A 16,889-nucleotide genomic window follows, 5' to 3' on the forward strand; every position below is an offset into this window, starting at 1 on the left:
GCGGCTGAGCTTGGGGAGGGAGCTGTCGGCCGGGCGGCGTTGGCGGCTGGGCCGGGAGCTGTGCCTCGTGTGGGTCTGCTTCGATGTCCTGTGCTGCACGGCCAGCATCTGGAACGTCACCGCCATCGCCCTGGACCGCTACTGGTCCATCACCCGCCACCTGGAGTACACGCTGCTCACCCGCCGCCGCATCTCCAACGTCATGATCGCCCTCACCTGGGCGCTCTCCGCCGCCATCTCCCTCGCCCCCCTCTTCGGCTGGGGGGAGACCTACAGCCCTGAGCAGGAGCGCTGCCAGGTCAGCCAGGAGCCCTCCTACACCATCGTCTCCACCGGCGGGGCTTTCTACCTGCCCCTCTGCGTGGTGCTCTTCGTCTACTGGAAGATCTACAAGGCTGCCAAGTTCCGCATGGGGGGCCGGAGGAGGAACGCCGTGGTACCCCTACCTGAGGCTGCCCAGGTAAGGGTGGGGGACAGGGAGGAGAGCCCCCGCTGCCTCCCCCGGGCACCTGTGCTCCTGCTTCTCAGTCGTCTGCTCCCAGCCGCCACATCTGCATCGGTGGTTTCGGTGGTTTCAGCACAGCGAGAAGACTGAGATGTGCGCTGGGGCTCTCATGAGAATGTAGCTCTGTTACAGACCGGGCGTGAGCAGTAATTAGTCAGTCGAAAAGTGCCACTCTTGCAGAAGAGTTTCCTTCTCATTCTTTTCTTAAGTGTGCTGTAGGAGTAAGTGACAGGTGCATTCACTGCCAGTCTGGAGCGCCATTTAAAAATCATCTCTTTAGTCTAAATTTACCATTCCGTGGGGGTTTTTCATCTTTATTTTTTTTATAGTGTTGTTGGGGTAAACAAAGTCATAAACAGATCCCTAGGTTGTGTATAGAGTAAATGCGTGCACGTTTATCTGCCAGCATGGACTTTGTGTGGGATCTATCAGTGTCTGAATAAATTTTAACAAGCAAATTATACACTTTATTTATGTGTTTGGGCTATTTTACCTTGAATACCGGGAACATACTTCTCGCTGCATAGTATTGAAGCAATGAGCAATGAATTGTTTCTATTTTAAAATTCCCAGCTGTCTTAAAAGACACATCCTCCTCCTTCTTATCCCAAACATTGCCTGTAATCCTGCAAAAGCCTAGTCATGTGGGAAGGCTCATTCATTTTGGAGATATGGCTAGCTGACAGGAAAGCTGTGTCCCTGTGGGAGGGTTGGGGTCGGCCCCTTACCCCGTCAAGTCAAGGTCTCTGCATCACGATGCTGCCACTGATGCTATGTTGCCAAGGTGCTCGGTAGCGCTCTCTGTAAACTCCTTCTGCTTTCTGTCACAGACCCTTACTTTCACTCCTAGCTGTGGAGGAACTGATTCTTTACAGTACTTTTTTTGTGATTGCATGTTGTACTTTATCTTGCAAAGTCCAGTCACTTCCCAATAACAAAAGATGAGCTGTGCGGATGTTAGGGATACCTAAAGAGACATGGAACATTTCTGGACTAATCCTGCAGAGCCTCAGTCCTCTGCTAAATCCGTCTAACTTTGTTTTGGAGTCATGGTAGGAAACTTGTTATTATGGTCATGAATAAAAGTCTGTGAGTTGTGTCCCCTGATTCTAGCAAGAGATAACAGCACTGGCAATTATATGTGGTCAAACTTGTTCATTTGGCTCCTAATGTCTCGAAGACGTTTTTAATATAAATTGATTTATGAAGCTGTCTTCTATGCAAAAGCAGAAAATGTGTTAGAAAAGATGAGAATGTCTCCTCTAGTGGCATTCTTTTTTTTTTTTCCTATGGCCTTCATCCCCTTGCTTGCACCGAATTTCTTTCCAAGTTGTTGGAAGTATGATGAATGTATTGCTTGGAGTTAATGTATAATCTTTCCAAGCATGAAAGCTAACTGAATATTTGTAGTGGTTTTGCATGCTCTATCTTTTACATACACACATACTCATACAGGACTAGTTGTTTGGAATGTAAAATTCTGGGAAGCTAAATGAAGCTGAGGCATTGCTGCTTAAGTTTTAGCCTGTACAGGGACATGTTGTTGGTTTGTCAGTTTTAACACAAAATAGACTGGCTCCTGATTGTCATAGTTCTGTCTGCAAAAGCCCTTGCGTGGGCACAGCTAGGCTGGCAGGTAAGTGCTTTTTGCTGATGCAGTGTCTGGGAGCTGGTTTAGGCTACGCTGACAAAAGAGCTCCTGTCAGTGCAAGCTGAGTACCCATTTTGGAGGGGTTGCCATTATAGCTGTTATTGCAATACCAGCAAATGCTTAAACCAGTAATTCTTCATCTTTCTTATATTGGCAGTGACTGACATATTAACTTCTTCTTTTCTAATAGTGATTCTTGAATCTGCAATCAGTATATAGTGGCAACCGTCCCCATTGTCCCAGCAGCTTCATCTGCTGACTTAAATAAAAAGACTTTTGTGATTCACATGCAAACCTTTACTCATCACCTTTTAGATCATCATGCCCGGCTGCACACATGTATGTTAAATGGATTTGTGGATCAAGGGAGCTGGCAGCGTTCAGGATGCATTTCTTAATTTTCTTTCTAAGTTAAGAGATTGAGAGTTATTAATCAAATTTTATCCTGATCTCATTAAAGCATATAGGAGCAGGATCCATGGTGTCCTTGGGAACAGTAGTAGTTCCCCGGTGAATTCAGGAGAAGAATCTTCAAACACATTGCTACTGCTCCTTTGGGAAAAAGCATTTTTTTTTTAGCATGCAAACAGAAAGTGAACACTGCCAGGGTATATGGCAGACTCGGTGAGGTGATCCAGCTTTGCCTCTCCACATGCAGGGGTAATTAGGCTATCAATGTCAGCTCTGTCCTTTTCTCTGATGGGGCAAGTTCTGTTCCACTTCTCTTGTTTTGCCCATCAACTCACTCTAATCTTCCATTTCTTTCTCCCTTAATGTTTCTCCTACCTCTACTTTATTTCATCCTTTCCTTCTCTGAGAGTGCTCACCTGTCATGCTCACCCTTGCAGCATCTTTCTTTTGTCACTGTTACACTGGGTGTGAAGTGCCCTCTGCATCTCACTCCAGGTGCTCTGTAGGAGTTGATCTGAGTAATGTTAGAGGGGCTTTTGGCAGCCGATGCCGAAGGCTGGCAGTGCTTCCCGGGCTGGAGGTGAGTTAGTACCAGCAGTGATCCCTGCTGGGAGAGATGTCTGTGTTGCACTCAAGAATTAGCTGTCGGGTAGCCCTGAGTTGGAACAGTGGCCTGAGGTATACCCAGCAGTGTAGCTGGTTAATTCTAGCAAGTTAATTTAATGAGGAAAAGATTTGAGGTCATAATACTCATATGCCAGTAGAAATGCCTCAAAGAAACCGCTCTACCATATGGAACGATTATGATGATACCTTGAATTTTTGCACAGTGCTTTTCAGCCAACAGGGCCAGGCACCAAAGTGCTTTGCAGGTTGCCACTGTACATATATATATATATGTACATATATATACATATATGTACATATATACATATATATACATATATATATGTACACATATATATAAATACACTCAGAGAAAGAGTAATTGTCTCAGAGCTGACAGTTGGTGTACATGGGTTATGTTTCTATACTCACGGAAGTGCAGATAGTTACCAAATAACTACTTCGAGTCACTTTTGTTTAAAATTTTACTTGTGTTTTTGAAAAACAATTTTTAAAGTCTTTGAAAAAAGGTGAGGAGGTTGGACACAAAACAAGTGAGGTGCTTCTAGTTTTAATGAAATCTTGTTTTTCACTTTCCCTTGAAACAAAAAAAAATGCAGAACGGGGACCCTAAATTAGGTGAGTGCTTTTATAATTACTTGTTTGCTAATTATGAAACTCTTTAAAAAGTGAATTCTATGGTCAATACTGACATGAGTGACCCTAGTGGCATACCATCGCTGACACTGACAGCTATACTCTGTCACACCTTGTTGACAGTAGGCAATAATTCTCTCTGTAAATAGTCCGTTTGAAATAAATGTGACTGCTTGAAAAACAGCGGATACTGCTGGATAGTGCCCTTTTAAATCAATGAAGTCACTTGTGTAGGTTTTGCCCAGCAAGAAGAAGGATGGCAGAATCTGAATGTCGTGTTTACTTACATGTGGCAATTGCAGGGTCAGGATTGAATTTTGATGTGAGGAGTTAGAAATCAAGTTCTGTTGATAGTTGGGTTTTTGTTGCCCTTTTTTTTTTCTTTCTGCCCTCTCAAAGTACCTTGTATAGGGTATGAGTAATAAGGCCTGATCCAAACCTTATCAGTTTTGTGAGAGTCTTTCCCACTACTTAGCATCAGGCCCCAGAGCTCCAACGGTGCAGTGTTGTTTTGTGCCTTGGTCCGTTCAGCCTCTCCAGTGCACATAACCAGTCAGGACAACATGGGAGAGAAAACAGATTCTCATTTTCTCAGAAGGACTTACAGGCCTTCTGTTTCTTATTTCTGCCTCTGACTTTGCAAGTAGAAGAGATGGGTCAGGATACAAAGTGCAACTGTCCAGGAGAGTGGCAGTAGATGTCAGACAGGAGAAAGATGAGGCAGGAGGCAAAGCGGAGTGGCTAGTCATTTCCTGGGAGAAATGCAAAGCTATTCCTGCTTGCAGAAGAAGAAAATCCTGGGAAAGAAAGCAGGTGTTCTTCTCCCTGTCAGATGTACTATAGGCCATATTGGTGGAGCATCCAAGAAAGTGTAGACAGTCCTATGTTTTCATCCTTTCTTGTTTCAGTTTCTCCTTGCTTGTTTAAAGAGCAAGAAGTATGCCAAAGCTGCACTGAGGCAGCACTGGTCTTTTTCTTTGCTGAATCACACTGTAATAAGCAAAACTCTGAATTGTGGTAGTAAGCCAGATTTGTTTGATGTTTATCATCTTTACTGTTGTTTATTTAAATCAGATGTTATTGCAGACCCTAGAGGTATAGTACAAACACATACATAGTACCTGCCGTGAAGGACCAGTAATAACAATCATTACAGCTCTAAGCAATATTTTAAATCAAGGGATTTCATCAGAAGCTTCTTGGTGGCATGTTTTTTATAATGCTGCTAGGAACACAGGAATTGGGAACCTACAGCTCTAGGAACATACAGCTATTCAGTAGTAGTAATTTACTGGGGATAGACAAACAACAGAAGTGGCATTGAACTGTAACTGCTGATCATTGTACAGAAGACTGAATTCTGAAACCAAAACCAAACTCCCTTGTGTCTGCAGAAGAATTTGTACTTGAGAGCTCTTTTCCTTCATTTAACTCTATGACACTCACACTGGAAGAAATCATCTCTGCACTTTGCAGCAAATAGCTGATTTTGTGCATTCACAACCTGATTCTAGCCTCAGAGTCGCAGTCCTTTCATACCAGCTTTTTTCCCCAGTGCTCTTGACTCGCAGCTCCTGGAGGAGAACCTGGGCGGAGGGAGGGAAATCTGTGCCCAGGGCATAGCGTGCTGCTAGCCACTGAGTGAAACAGTGTGCCACACTGTATAGAGTTGCTCACATATGAGAGAGGTCCCCAGTATAAACTGGGACATCTTCATAGATTGCTTTAATTTACAGTCTGTGACCACCTGTTCCCCCATCAGAGCCTGTTCATTAGCACTCATCAGTAGACCCAAAACTGGGGGAAAGGTTTTATGTTGGGCTTGTCATTTGTTCCATGTGGCACAGAGATAACAGCCGGGTATTGTGACTTACATTAGAAGTTGGAGTCATGCAAAGCCTCCAGGACTGGCACTGGCAACTACAGATTTGGTATAGTCAGAGCTGTGTTTAGTTTAGGAAGTTCACAACTGACAAGTCTGGAAAGCAGCTACATAATCTTGGCTTGTGCTCTTTGTTCAGACGATGCCAAATCACAGTGGCTTATCCCATGTCTGCGTAAGGGGAGAATCCTGTAGCATGGTGCCCCCACCAGCACTGCATACCGCAACAGTGTTTGCCTACAGTGGACTAATTTATTTTCCGTGTACTTTGTGTGGGCTGGCTTATAACAGCCTTGACAACATAGTCTTGGGGGCTGATAGTTATAGCAAGGATAATCTTGCACAAGCCAGGCCAGGGAAATGAGTCAGGTCTGCAGCAAATCATATAGAGAGCAATAAAATAAAAAAATTTGAAGTTATAATGAAAGGTTGGACTTTCCCAGCTTTGCAATATGCACTGATACATATTTTCTGATATAAACAGCACTTCAGATTAAATCCATGTTTAACTTCTTTAAAAATCTAGTGGGCTTGTCCCCTGATGAATCAGCCCCACCGCAGGGATGAGATACTAACGATCTCGTAGTAGGTGTGTATGGTGACCAGGCAGGGAGCTAGAACAGTACCACACAACTGACGCGTTTACCGGGGCATTGAGCACAGGAGCGTTGAGCACAGGGCCTCGCTAGAAACCCTCTGTAATGTCTGGTCCCTTTTGTGATAGTACAAGCCAGGAGCAGCTGGCCAGTGGCTCACGGGTCTGCCAAGTGGCAGCGCTGACGCTGGGGGCTGGCACTGGGAATGGTACCCCATGCTTTGTAAACATGTTTGGTTTAGTTCTAACCCAGAATTAATTTTCTCTAGTGTAATCAGCTTGGCGACAAAGTGCGCCATGCCCAGCTTCCGAATGCATCTGAGAGGCTGGCGTTGTGGCGGGCGAGCCTGATGGAGCCAACTGAGCAAGGGTCGTTCACAGCGTGTGTGGCTGGTCAGCTGGAAGCAGTGTACGGGGTGAGCATTAGACACTGATGATCACGGAAAGCTGAGCTTTCATACAGCTTCCAAGGTTTAAATGCTTGTGTAAGTCCTGTTGAAGGCACAGGCTGAAGGACCTTCCTGAGCAGGGAGACTAGTTACATTTTCAACAACATTTTGTATATCCTTTTCAAAGGATTTCTTACAGAAAATTGAAGGAAAATATCTTCAGTCTGCCAGGGATATTTACACAGTTTACTTAATGCAAGGTGCCATGAGAGATCCCATTACTTTTCCTAAAGCACCAGCCTGCTATTTGTACTTTTTTTATTATTACTGTTATTACAACATTATTCAGACATCCCAGGCAGAACTAGTGAAAAAATAATTGAAAAAACAGCTATGACAACAGAGAAAGTGGAAATTATGTAGACAGGAAGACAACTGCTGTCCTGTAATTTACAAAAAAATACCACCATCTATTTTCACTTGCTCTTTAGTAACGAGTGGAGTTTGTAGAAACCCTCTGATTTCAGTAGGAGCTTGACCAGGCTGTAATACATGCTTCATTAGGGAAAATACCTGAGGACTGTGGTATCTTCTATCAAAATAAATTACATAACTTTTTCTCACATTATGAAATTAAGTGATAAAAGAGTTGCTACTAGTAAGTTCTGCAGTTCAGTCATAAACGTTCTAAAACCTGAAGTACTGAAAAGGCTCTGATTTGATGATGGCACACTGCAAGCTCTATCTTTTGAGTAAGAGTTGAAGGTTAACTATAGTACCAAACTATGCCCAATGCTTGTGGCAAAGTCTTTTATATGGCTCTTCCCAAGAGGCATACTTATGTAGCTATTCCTCAGGGCTAAGACGTAATCTTTCAGGGTTGCTTGTCACAAATTTGTCCTCATGTCATACATTCATCCCTTTTTGCAGAGTGTGATTAAGGATGTGCAGAGCAAGTCCTTCTGCAGACAAATGGTGTGATCCTTGCTACATGAGGGGTGTCCCATTTTAATTGTCAGGACAGATGTGATTTTCATTTTCCTCCATTATTTGCCTGCGCCCATAATCTGCTGCTCTTACATTCTGCAGCCATGTCTCATGTCTGAGGGTGAAGACAGGGATATCCATCTTGAAGAGTGATTGTCTAGCCATCGCCAGTGCTTCCCTCTCTGAGTCGCTGTGCTCATATTAAATAGAGGCCCTCCGTCTATTATAAAGCTTGCACAAAGGTGGCACACGCATGCGGAATACCTAATTTAACAACAAGCCATCTTTGGAGTGGTGTCAAAGTCTTGCAGTGCCTGTGAATTTATCACTTAGGCAAATTGTAGAGCCTCAGGTTGCATCCTTAAACTGTTTATTTTATTGCGCTGTCTTCATAGCTGTACTGCCTAGAACTGTAAACTCATAGATACTTTAATCTTCAGATTAAAATCACAAGGGAGTATCTTCTTCTGGATAGACTCTAAGCACATTAATAACTTGTGCCCACAACCTGTTTGTTGCAGTCTCGCTGCCATCCAGAGCTCTGTGCTGGACTCACTGGAGTAGCTGACATTTTCTCCTCTCTTGTGTAACTTCTGCTGAAGCCGAAGTTTGAACTGAAGGCTGATTAAAACAGTGTTTTTCTGGCAACGGAGTACTTTTTCTGAGAATACCAAGTAGATCTGAATGAAATAAAGGAGAGGTGACAGAAGAGAGAAAATGAGGACCAGAAAATGCTGCTTCTCCAGCAAAGCTTTTCTTTGACGACTACCAGAGTGTTTTATAAGCTAATTCAAAATGGTACTGAGGGTACATCATTTCAGGTGCCTCCTTATACTCCCGCTGTCATACACTGTGCTGGTACTGTGACCAGACTGTAGCTGGTGTGATACATGGCTCCGTCCCTCTCCAAGAGGGAGAAGTGCCTGTGATGAGATAGCCTCTGTCAAGGAAGAGCAGAAGGCACCCGAGTTCTGGCTTTCATAAGGGACTCTTCTCTATGGGTTTACTTTCCACTGAAATATTTCTAAAGTATTCGATTTTATTTCAGGCATTTATGATTTTGGGGGAGGCGGGTAATGAAGTATCAGCATTTTCCAAAGACCAGATGTATTTCTTAAAACTTTCTTGTAATTGAAATCCATTCTTTCATTAAAAAAGGTTCTCATGGTCATGTAGCGGCATAGGAGAGTCTAGTTTAGGGATAGGCAGAAGGCACGTGCCTTTGTTAGCCTTCCTCAACAACCCGATTTCCCACTAGGTATCAAGGCATCCAATAAAATAAACTGAAAAAGAATGCCCGCAACACACATGGCATCAGTTACTCTTTATTTAGCATTGTTTGTCAGTCACACTCAGCAGCTTTTCCAACAGAATGAGAAGTCTGGTAGTTTTGGCACTCTGGGGCATTTTCTTTCTTTTAGCATGGAAGGAACGGAGTTGGGGCCTTTTGTCGTAGGGGCACAGATGTTGTGCTGTCATTTAAAAGTAATACTTCACTCAAACAAATTGTCTTGGTAAAAATCCATGTTTGCTTTTGTTTTGAGGTGAAGGAAGCTTCGCGTGAACCACAGATGGTGTTTACAGCTCGTCATGCAGCTATCACTTTCCAGGCAGATGGAGAAACATGGAGAGAACAGAAAGAGAAAAAGGCAGCTCTGATGGTTGGCATCTTAATTGGAGTTTTCGTACTGTGCTGGATCCCTTTCTTCCTCACGGAATTAATAAGTCCTCTCTGTTCCTGCAACATCCCACCCGTCTGGAAAAGCATCTTTCTTTGGCTTGGCTACTCCAATTCTTTCTTTAATCCTCTCATTTATACAGCATTTAACAAAAATTACAACAATGCCTTCAAGAACCTTTTTGTAAAGCAGAGATAAAAGGGGACACACAGGAGAAAATAATTGCTTTATTGCATAATACAGAGATTTCTGGAGGGAAACATGCCTGTGATATGTATGGTTTTCACACGCAAGAGCTACTTAAGAGGATTTAGGAACAATGAAGAAGATGGAAGGTGTTTGAATATAAACCTACTCACAGTTTGCAGTTCCCCCTTGGAAATACGTATGTGCTGCTGCAGGATTTGGCACAGAAGATCGAAGCGGTGAATACCTCCTGTCTGCTCTTTCAATCAACACGTGTTAAGGTCTGCAAGCAAAGCACTGTATGTGTCATACATGACTATCAAATCTAACCAGACTGATCTCATCTAACCAGCTACAGGTGCCATTCTGTAGCTTGCTCATCATTAGCAAAGGCACCAGTGGGAACTGCTAATTGAGCAATACTGAAATGTTTGTGATATGGGCAGGCTGCTGGCTTCATTTTTGAGATTTATTTGGAAAGGAGGGAATAAACATGCTGTATTCAATCAGTTGTTGAATTGATGTGAAATTAACATGGATGACTAAGCAGCTCAAATCCGCGCCCTAGTATGAGCGAAGGGCTGCGTGTTCTTTAGCAAGCAGCAGTTCTTGACACAAAGTCTTGGTGAAATACAGGTCGGTTATGTCCCCTGGGGTTAAGTGAAATTCTGAGTGCACAATCATTCAGAACTGCTGATAACCTGCTTGCGCGCAGGGGGGAATCTAGCGCAGAGTTGTCACCTGCATTGTACCCTCTCACTCTGCAGGGCTCAGACTTTCCCTGTTTGCCGAAACCCAGGTGAGCTCAAGGTAGATACCTGACACCTCCACAGGAAGGGGCGCTGTATGCATTATTATTTCCCGCTCCTATAAAAATAAGCATGCCTTTGTGTTACAAACACCAAACATGCTCTATTCAGTCACCTTGTTTGCTGGCAGCAACATGTGGCTGCTAGTCAGTGGTGAGTGAGTGTCTGCCCTGCACTGTCTGGGGTCTTTGCATCATAGATATTGTGCTCGTCACCCTACCTGAGCGAATGCCACAATTCGTCAACTTGCATCAACTTTCTTCTACTGTAAGGAAGGTATTGATGCAATCATGCCTAAGTGACTCCAAGAATTCCAAAGTCACTCAAACCCAAACCTTAAAACTGTTTTTCCAAGTTCTAACAAACACTCCTGATCCAACAATATATACATAAATAAATTAGAAGATAAATATTTCCATGCATACTGCCCAGTCTCTCTCTATTTATTCCTCCAGTAGGTTTTACTTCCTCCCCTTCCCTGAGGGGGGATGCTGGCAGTATTTGTGAGTATTTCGAGCGTGGCAGCTTTTCACTGACAGAGTCCCAGCGCCCTCTCCCATCTCCTCCTAAAGCTTCTTTAGGTACCGGAAGGGCAAAACACCGTAGCTCTGATGGGGCTGGGCAACATCACAGTTCTTTTGAAGCTGAGGTTTAACCTTTTGCACTGCCCTTCTCTGCCAGTTTTGTGTTTTCTGCTGCTTAAGCAACCCTTTGATTCAAAGCGTACCCTCAGGTGAACACCGCAAAACTGCAGAGAATGACTAGAAGTCACGAATTACCGGTCCAGCAATATACACCACTGGCATCTCCATCTCACTGCAGTGCACCACACGCAGCCTCATCTCCGACTGTTACCCAGCTAACGAGCATCGCAGCGACACGAGTGCTGACTGCGAAGCTCCTACTGAAGCCTTGGCTCCCTGGTAGCCTCTCACAGGCAACGGCCACCACGTGTGTTTCTGTCAGCTGGGGACGGCTGTACTACTTAACAGCCCTCTCAGAGAGGTATTATCAAGTAGCTTGTATTCCAAAAAACAGAAAAATGATGCAGCCTTTACTTGCTGAACTGTAAAGCAGAGTTTATTGCAGTGTAGCCTAACATCATTGATGTATCTGGTGATGTCACTTTGCGCTTAGTGTCCGGTATGGGCAACTTAGACCTAGGCAAGTTCCAGCTCCTTTCCAAAATAGTGATTTTAACAGATTCTGTCAAAACGCACATTCCTCCAGTTCCTTAAGGGAACCGCCTGGTCTCGGCTCAGCACCACAGCCTGTGGTGAGATCAGGTGCTGCTGGACTTCACACCCTGCAGCACTGGGAAATTGCAGCGTGACCTGCTGTGTTTGCGGCCGTGGGCATCTGTGTGTCTTACGTACCTGCAGAGGATGCTTCTCCCTGCAATTTCAGTGGGAATTAGGAAATTTTGATAACCTAGAATTTCAAAAAATTGTTAAGTAGTGGCTCAAACTTTTGAATGCCAGCTTAGATTTCCCTTGTGAATCGCAATTTGCCTGCATATGGAATAGCTACTGTTCAAACTAGTGTTTGGAGGCTTAATTAAACTGAAAAGACGACACATATGTAAGTCTAAAAGTTACTAAATCCTGCAGGCCTTATTCAGAACCATTGATGAATGTTTCAAGTGAATTGAATTTTTCATCTAAGATAAGTCACTGTTCTAAAAACCTTAAAATCTAAATAGATGATGTGGAAGGAAAAAACGAAGAGGTATCTTAAGCTGGTTGTTGAAGAACATACAGATCTCCTGCGTGTGGCCACTCCTGAAGCTTCCAATAATCAAACTTTGGCCAAATTTTAGTGCCTGCTCCCCATCTGCTTGGTAAGATGAGCCGTTGCTAGCACGGAGATCCAACTGTGACCCTGTCGCGATGAGGTTAAGGCACATCACAGTCTGTGGCTACAGCAGAGATACTTCTTCCAGCAAGGAACAACAAGGCTCTGGTTCTGGTGGGGGAACCCTTGGAATTATAGAGTCATAGAATTGCTGAGGTTGGAAGGGACCTTTAAGATCATCAAGTCCAACCATTAACCTCTGGAATTTTACTGCGAGGAGTTCTCAAGCTAACTAGTTCAGGGTTCTGCCCACCCAAGCACCTGCGAGAGCAGGGAGTTGTTACAGAATGACGGGCCACTGCCGAAAGCAGCCTGGCTTCATGCTCGCCCAGAAGCGACAAGGAACAGCGGAGCTAAAACTACAGTGCAGTTTTAGAAAGCTCTTACCAAAATCAGCTTCCCACACTGGCTCCGTGCATGTCCACGTTTCGAAGAGCAGCTGCACATATTCAGGATTTAATATCCTGGATTTTAATCATGTGGAATCTGAGCTTAGCGTGGGGGGAAGAAATACGTTATCTGGGGTTACGGTCTAACCCGGTGGATGCTGCTTCCCACTTAAAGCCTGAAAAGTCCCCGCTGTCCACTGGTCACCAGCACAGCCTTTTACCCATGGAGCTGTGTGCCAAACCCAGTCACTTGGTGCAATGGGAACATCGCTGTTGGATAGTCATCAACCTTGATTAAAAAAGAAAGTTAGAACTGTGGATAATTTTATACCTCCCTTGGTGCTTTACTTCTGTGATTAATTACTCTCATTATTAAAACCTGCAAGTTTATTTTAATTGAAAAAAGAGGAAACAGTAAAATCGGGCATGCAAGCATTCCTCTTTCTGGCGCTTCAAGCAGTACCGTTTAAATCTTACGTTATTGCTGTGTCGTTACCCTTGGCTTCAAGATGGACCAAAAAAAATACAGAAAATACGACTCCCATGTGAACTAATATAAATGATACAGTATCTGGAATATCCAAATAGAAAATAAGTAAATAAAAAAATCAGCTATTCTAAAGAAACTTCATTTGGCAGTAGTCAGGCATAGAGTCATTTATTACCCCAAATACAAGTTGCCAATTTGGGGTACGCCAGTCATCTCTGCCTGTACACAGCGGACTACTGGTTTTAATTTTATTGCCTGACGCTGAATCTGCTCCTGGAGACAATTGCTGAGCAGAAGGCATTGCTGTACGCTGCAGCAAGGCTCCCAGAACACTGCGGCTGTATTGAAATTAAGGCCTCTGTTGTGTGTTGGGATCCACAGATTATACACAAATCTTTGGAAGATGAGTGATGTGAACAGAAAACGCTAATAACTTTCTGTGCTCCTCTCTCCAAGAGACCCACATCCATACTACAGCTTCCAAAATGAGAGCTCTTCAGTAATTTATTATTGTATCCAGGAGTTCCCGAGCTTTCAACCATACTTCAGTCTCTCCCTCTAAATAGCTGTTTTACATCAGAATTCCCAAGAAATTCCTACATGAAGATTGATGAAAAAAAAAAACCAAAAAACCAGACAGACATGAAGGGTTTGGCCCTGAGAACACACGTTTCCGAACCCCTGTGAGCAGCACCTCGTAACCTGGTCTACCCACAGTCGCTGAGACACCAGCTGTGAGCAGCAACTGATGATGGGAACATGCTGCTGGGTGCAACGTGGCCACCAACCCTGCCTGAAGAGCCGGGTAAGATGCAGCACCTGCCTGGGGCTCCAGCGCCCGGAGCATCGGTAGCTCTCATGCAGCCGGCTGAGGTCGCATAGGCGGCAGCCGTGGCTGCGTAGACGCGGCGTGAATAAACAGGCTTGTGTTCATAAATTATTTTGAGATAAAAGACTATCCTAACAGTATGTCATCCACCACCGAAACGAGTAAGATTTGTACATCGCCTCGTACGTGTGCCCTACTTACATGCCTAATTTAGCGAAGCTGGTGGGCGTACCAGCACAATCCTCCAGCTGCCTGTTTTGCATGAGTACCAGCAGCTATACAAAGTGGGACCTAAAAGAAGCAATACCCTTTCTCTCATGCAAATAATTTTATGTTTCTAAAGAAATTTCAGCAGTTTTGCTATGTCCTACATGGCTGGGTATACCTGTACCATAGTTGTCTCCAGAGAATAAAGAGTGCAACACGCTACTTTGTCACACAGAAAAATGCTTTTGCATGTTATACATTTCTCTCCCATCAAATACTGTTTGGTTCAGGAACCTACAGACTAAGGTCACATTTCAATAAGCAGATTTTTCATGAAATAAAAAGGAAGAAGGGAAGAAACTGTAAAAAAAAAGAAAATATTATATATTGGTCACGTTTTAACTTGCTTTCAAAGATTTTCTTTTATTCAGATGAGTAGTGACTTGGTGCCATGCTCCATTCATTTTGATGTACTGTAACAAAAAGATTGTCTGGATTTTGTCATGCTTGGATTAGGTGTATAGCACTGATTTCACTCTCAACAGATATTTTACAAGCGCACTTCTGGAACTACATTTAAAGGAAGCTGTCACGGTCTCAAAGGTAAGTGTATGCCTTAAGTTCAGAGACTGTCTCAGCTTCTGAAACAAAGAGCAGACTTACTTTACAGCAGTTTATTCATCAGCATATCAAAATAATTAAATTTATTGAAATGCAAATTACAGCTCTGAGCAGGGTCTGTCAAATGAAAAAAGAAACGAAGTTTTGCTATAAGTCCTGTTAATGTTATGTTACAAACCTGATAACACCAAATGAATTCAGGGCAAGATCTTTCTCTTCAAACAGTCAAAGAAATTCAGTAATACTGAGGTAAAATTCAGAGAAATTCTTGGCTCCTCCCTTGCAACCAGCTGAAATGGAGAATTAGGTTTGTGTAATCCTTTGCATACACACATCTACACTCTCAGACTTTAGTGCCTCAGCTGCACAGCTCCAGTCACCAAACTGTGGGCATTAAAAATATTTTTAATTCTGTAGATCAAAAATCAATGTAACAATTATGCAAAAAGACCTTAAATCTCCAGCAAAGACATGGTATGCATTGAAGCTTATTGACTTAATGGAAAACAACCCCTTTCAAGCACTGCCCTCCTTTCTTCGAAAACTCCGCTTCAAAGTTACCTCCTGATACTGCCCTTCACTTTGACAAATAGTGGTCATCATTCTCCTGGAAGCCAAAATTAACTCAGCTGTTTCTGTTTAGCAGGATTTTCATGTTTATAGTGTCAAAACATCTTGCATACACTTCCCAAAAATCCCCTTCCCATGAGTCGCCGTAGCCCGATACGTACTTGTTCCTCCACACTAAAACTGACAGTCATCAAATTAAGCAGGAGGAGGAATTAAATTGGCTGTTAGTAGAAGTTTCTCTTTCATTTTGATTTGTTCCCAGGTGTGAGAAGAAACGGTACCCGCAACATACACAGCCTGCGACAGAAAGTAAGGAATAGCCCATGTAACTTTTTCCATACCTCTCCAGCTTCTTTGCCCTCGCTTTCTCACCAGGGTCTGAAAGCAAAGATCATGTCCGTCTGCCCTGGATTCCAGTCTACTGTAGAAAGAAACTCACTCGTTACAGGAAGTTATAATCTGGACTCTGATTTATTTTCTGTGGGCAATAACTGGATCTTCACAAACCCCAGATTATATCTTAGTCAAAATCAACAGCTCCTCACCAGAGCAACGGATCTAATGTTTTTATATTCCATGGTGAAATTTCCAGCTTCGAGTGTTTGTAACAGGTAAGCATGAAGTTTAATGTTATACTGAGCAAATAATCACATCATTTATTCTACGTGTAAGTTCATTACTTACCCTACCTAGGAAATTTTGCTTGATCGATACTAAAGCAATTTTGATGAAAATCATAAAACGCAAATTGAAACGTCCACTCTTTTTTTTTAGCAGTATATGATATGCAAATACATCACAGCTCGAATCCACAAACAGCTCATCTTGGTGCCAACAGTAAAATATTCAATTTACGAATTAGAAAGAGAATTGTTGTTTTTATAAAGGGCAAAGGTTTTAGACATAAATAATGTCTCCTAATATCAAAGCTGACTAGAGAAAGTCTGCAAGTAGCACTCAGTGCAAATTTCCTTCTTTGAAGGAACTCAATGTAATTTTTTCCTTCTTTGAAGGTACTCAGAATGCAATTTTGCCTGCAGTATTTCACTAGCTCTAGGGAAGACCAACTTCTTGAAAAGGCACAAGAGGAGCAGCCAGTACATATGCAGTCACTAACTAGTGTGGGGGAGTGAGGTACAAGCTGGCTCAGAAACTTCTTTCTGTTTATACTGAAGGAACAGGAAAAGCATTTCAGGTTGTCATAAAAACAGTCTCATTTATGAGAAGGCACATCACATTGAACCTTGTCTACCACACTTCTGGTAGCTCACTGCATTTTACCTGGACAGAATATCAACAATCTCCTTATGTGCGGCTTAACAAATGCCTGTGCCTCTCCATTTTCAATGCTACAGAGTTTGTGTAAATTCACATGCTAATAGCAAAACTTCCCTTGTATTCCAAAGTAGTGGAATCGGGTATTGTAGTGTGATGAACTTGTACTGTCTCCACTGAGAATTCGGTATCTTAAGCAGATGCCTATGGAAGACAAATGAAACCTTCCATGGACCTCCTTTGCATATACCAGGTTTGATAAGTTTGTGCCAAATACCGAAACACCAAGCTTACCAA

General features: G+C 43.2%; 1 protein-coding gene across 1 annotated transcript in view; it reads left to right on the top strand.

The window, feature by feature from the left end:
- Positions 1–9,560, top strand: part of LOC104288441 (5-hydroxytryptamine receptor 5A-like) — a gene marked incomplete at its 5' end in the record, with an annotated part of 11,182 nt that extends 1,622 nt beyond the window's left edge. Inside the window, 2 exons of the mRNA XM_009887249.1 lie at positions 1–460; positions 9,228–9,560. The exon at positions 1–460 is cut by the window's left edge and continues 6 nt beyond it. Coding sequence (XP_009885551.1) covers positions 1–460; positions 9,228–9,560 — 793 coding nt within the window. The remainder of the gene's footprint in view (positions 461–9,227) is intronic.
- Positions 9,561–16,889: the final 7,329 nt, after the last annotated feature.

Source organism: Charadrius vociferus, unplaced genomic scaffold (genome assembly GCF_000708025.1).
Source record: "Charadrius vociferus isolate BGI_N301 unplaced genomic scaffold, ASM70802v2 scaffold385, whole genome shotgun sequence".
Taxonomy (NCBI): domain Eukaryota; kingdom Metazoa; phylum Chordata; class Aves; order Charadriiformes; family Charadriidae; genus Charadrius; species Charadrius vociferus.